At 36.5% G+C, this 3002-nt stretch overlaps 1 protein-coding gene across 1 annotated transcript; it reads right to left on the reverse strand.

Moving 5' to 3' along the window:
* Positions 1-3002, reverse strand: exo5 (exonuclease 5). Its single transcript, XM_016272660.1, is given in 6 exon segments — positions 1-653; positions 735-875; positions 1665-1918; positions 1993-2246; positions 2378-2468; positions 2687-3002. Coding segments are annotated over 6 exon segments (1077 nt in total). The 5' UTR covers positions 2781-3002; the 3' UTR covers positions 1-410.

Raw genomic sequence — 3002 nt, forward strand, 5'->3', positions numbered from 1 at the left:
TGAAGAATTTCTGTATGTAATTTGTTCACTTCAAATGCATTATGTATTTATCAGCATTATATCAGCCACACTTGACTGAAGTTATCGTTGACTGAAAAACATATCCGTTCCACTAGCTAAGTGACATAAACTTCTTAATGCACACAAAGTGAGGAAGCTTTCAGCTTGCTTCCATTAAAAAGCCATTCTAATCAAAAACTGCATTATGCATTATATAATGCATTATGAATTCACAACGCTTCACTCACAGTCATTATAGAGCTGCACAATAACATTCACATAATATATGCGTATTTGAAACTATAAGACTTAAATAGAACACATAAGACAATAATTAAAGTATAAAGGTTAATAACATGACAAAAATAGTCACCACATACAAATGTTTGTATTATCTGTAAAATGCTCAATCATGAGCTAGCATGATCTGCTTGTTGGTCAGATACTTGCAATCTATTCTTTGTCCAATTACAAGTTTGTTCATAAAGGCATGATTTACATTTCCAGGCCTCTTCTATGTCCACCCCTTTGGGTTCCCTCTGACCTCTCCAGTAGGCCAGATGACCCTGAAGCTCTGCCCGTAGTTGGGCTTCATCAAAAGGAGCGACCCTGGTCCCAATGGCTCCATTAGAGCCTTGGTGATAGTATTCAATCTGAAGCAGGTCAATGCATGGAAGATCAGAACAAGACATAGTTATTAGCAGAGCGTCAACCAGTTCCTCAAAGGTAGTCACCTGGACCCCAATGCTTTTAGCATGGGCCTGGACTCCTGCTCCAAGTACTTGACCTGAACGCAGTTTACGGTGATTTAAAACATGGTCTTTCTTCACTTCTCCTCTCACCAGTCCATCAAATAGTAATTTATACAGGCCAACCTGAATAACAGATGGATAGTTTAAAGAACAGATGCATTAAGGTGTGCATAATATAGAAAAGAAAAAGAGGAAGGAAAAATCTGTGCCAAAAAACATGTGCCAAGTTCTCAGAAATGTAGCTTTTTTTTTTAAATTCATATTTATTTTGATATGATTCTCAAAAACGTTTTATGCTGATTTTTAAAATATTTATCATGGTGAAATGTATTTTTCCTAATATCATCAATTATTAATTCATTAATATCATTAAGTTTTGGGGATTCACACCACAAGATTAAGCTGGTTGCACCACATGACTTTGTGGAAAAAATGTGTGGCTAATAAAAAAAAAATCTAATTACATGAAAATTAAATATACAAAAACAAAAAGCTAACTCAAATAATAAATACTGTAATAGTGTTTTTTTCTTCAAAGACAATTGTAAACGATTACACCAAACTACTTAAGGTTTTCCTTTTTAGAATTCGAGGCTTTTTCATTATGATATCAAGACAGGTGTATCACCCTAACATATTTGACTTTATGCCCTCCAAAATAATATTAAATCACATTTTTATAGTGTGTACGACATTTGTTATTTTCAGGAGCCCATCATTTTAAATGTATTAGAAATTTGTATTTTAATAAAAAAGGACATAAATTGAGCCCACACCACTGTATATGACCAAATGTATGTGGAATGAAGTTCAGTGAGAACAAGGCAGCAGTTCACAAAAGCACAGTGCAATGATTTACTGCTGTATGAGTGAGGACAAAGGCCATACCTGCAATAAATAACCCCAACTCACCTGTAAGCAGTTGACTTTATCTTGTGCAGAACTAGGCAAGGAGTTCTGTTTGCGTGTCTTGAGCTCATTTAGGACCAGCTCCCCCTTCTGGCTATACATGAGTTCATCGGAGTACCAAACTTAACACTGTTTTAACATTGTCAACTCACCTGCTTCCAACAGCGGTATCATGTGCAACATGTTGAGAAGTTTGATGGCTTCTGCATCTTCTCTAGTGCAGATATCTACAGGGACAACGTCCTGAATCTCCCGTTCTGGAGATGAAATTCATGGATCGGATTACTGAATATGATTGAGATATTATGTTGCACTGTGTTTAAATGTTCACCTCTTGATAAATGAATTTCCCTTCCGATCTGCACCTCAGCACGTTGCATTTCCTTTCTCTTGACAAATGGCTTTAAAAGACCGTAAACAGTCTTCATCTCACACCAAGACTGGTCGCACAGGAGGGTCACACTCAGATGCCGCTTGAAGAAGCGTTGCATTGGGCTGAAGCTGTTTTCATGAAGGCATTTTCTCTTTAAACCCCTCACATTTTCTGTATTTACAGTTTCTTGTCCCAAAGCCTCTTCATTCCGGCTGAGTAGAAGAACAATGTTATGTGACAAAACAAAGAAATAACAAATGTTGCAGTTCAGTAGAGTAACTTGGGTTCCATGTCTGCACACACTATCTAACAATTTTCCACAAACCATCATCATATGACTTACTTGTGCACTGATGATGAGGTGGACGCACAGGGGCTATCAAAGTTCACTGAGTGTTTACCATCAGATTCACTATTGAGATGACACTGGGGCTCTCAAAAGACATAAAACATTCATTGTATGTATAAACTTTAACAAGTATGTACAAGTTGTTAGACACAGGTAAAAAGATAGGCTATCAGATGATAGACAAACAAACGAAGTTACACACATAATACGACAGTGCCATCCTGTGTCCAAAATTAAAAGTATGACTAAATTCACAACAAATTACAGAGATATGGATATTATTGAAATTACACACTATTTTACCTATGCTTTGTTGCTCGGAAGGGATGTTGAGAAATTCCGAGTCGCTAATATCGTCCCAGTCATCGAACAGTTGTTGTGATCCAGACGCATCCATCTCAAAACGAGACTCAAGAAGCTCTGCCCATTCTAATCTTTACACCATCCTTTCAGGAACATAATATAATAATGTATATAAAATTTACACGCTTTTATATTTGTTATAGTTGTTTTACATTATATTGCGAAGTTGTATTATTTGACATACGACATGCTCCACCATTTCCCTACAATATCCCGCCCCCTTCAACGTCTTTGTTTGTTACAAATGTATTCGATT

This window comes from Sinocyclocheilus grahami, unplaced genomic scaffold, assembly GCF_001515645.1.
Source record: "Sinocyclocheilus grahami isolate Dianchi unplaced genomic scaffold, SAMN03320097.WGS_v1.1 scaffold72.1, whole genome shotgun sequence".
Lineage (NCBI taxonomy): Eukaryota > Metazoa > Chordata > Actinopteri > Cypriniformes > Cyprinidae > Sinocyclocheilus > Sinocyclocheilus grahami.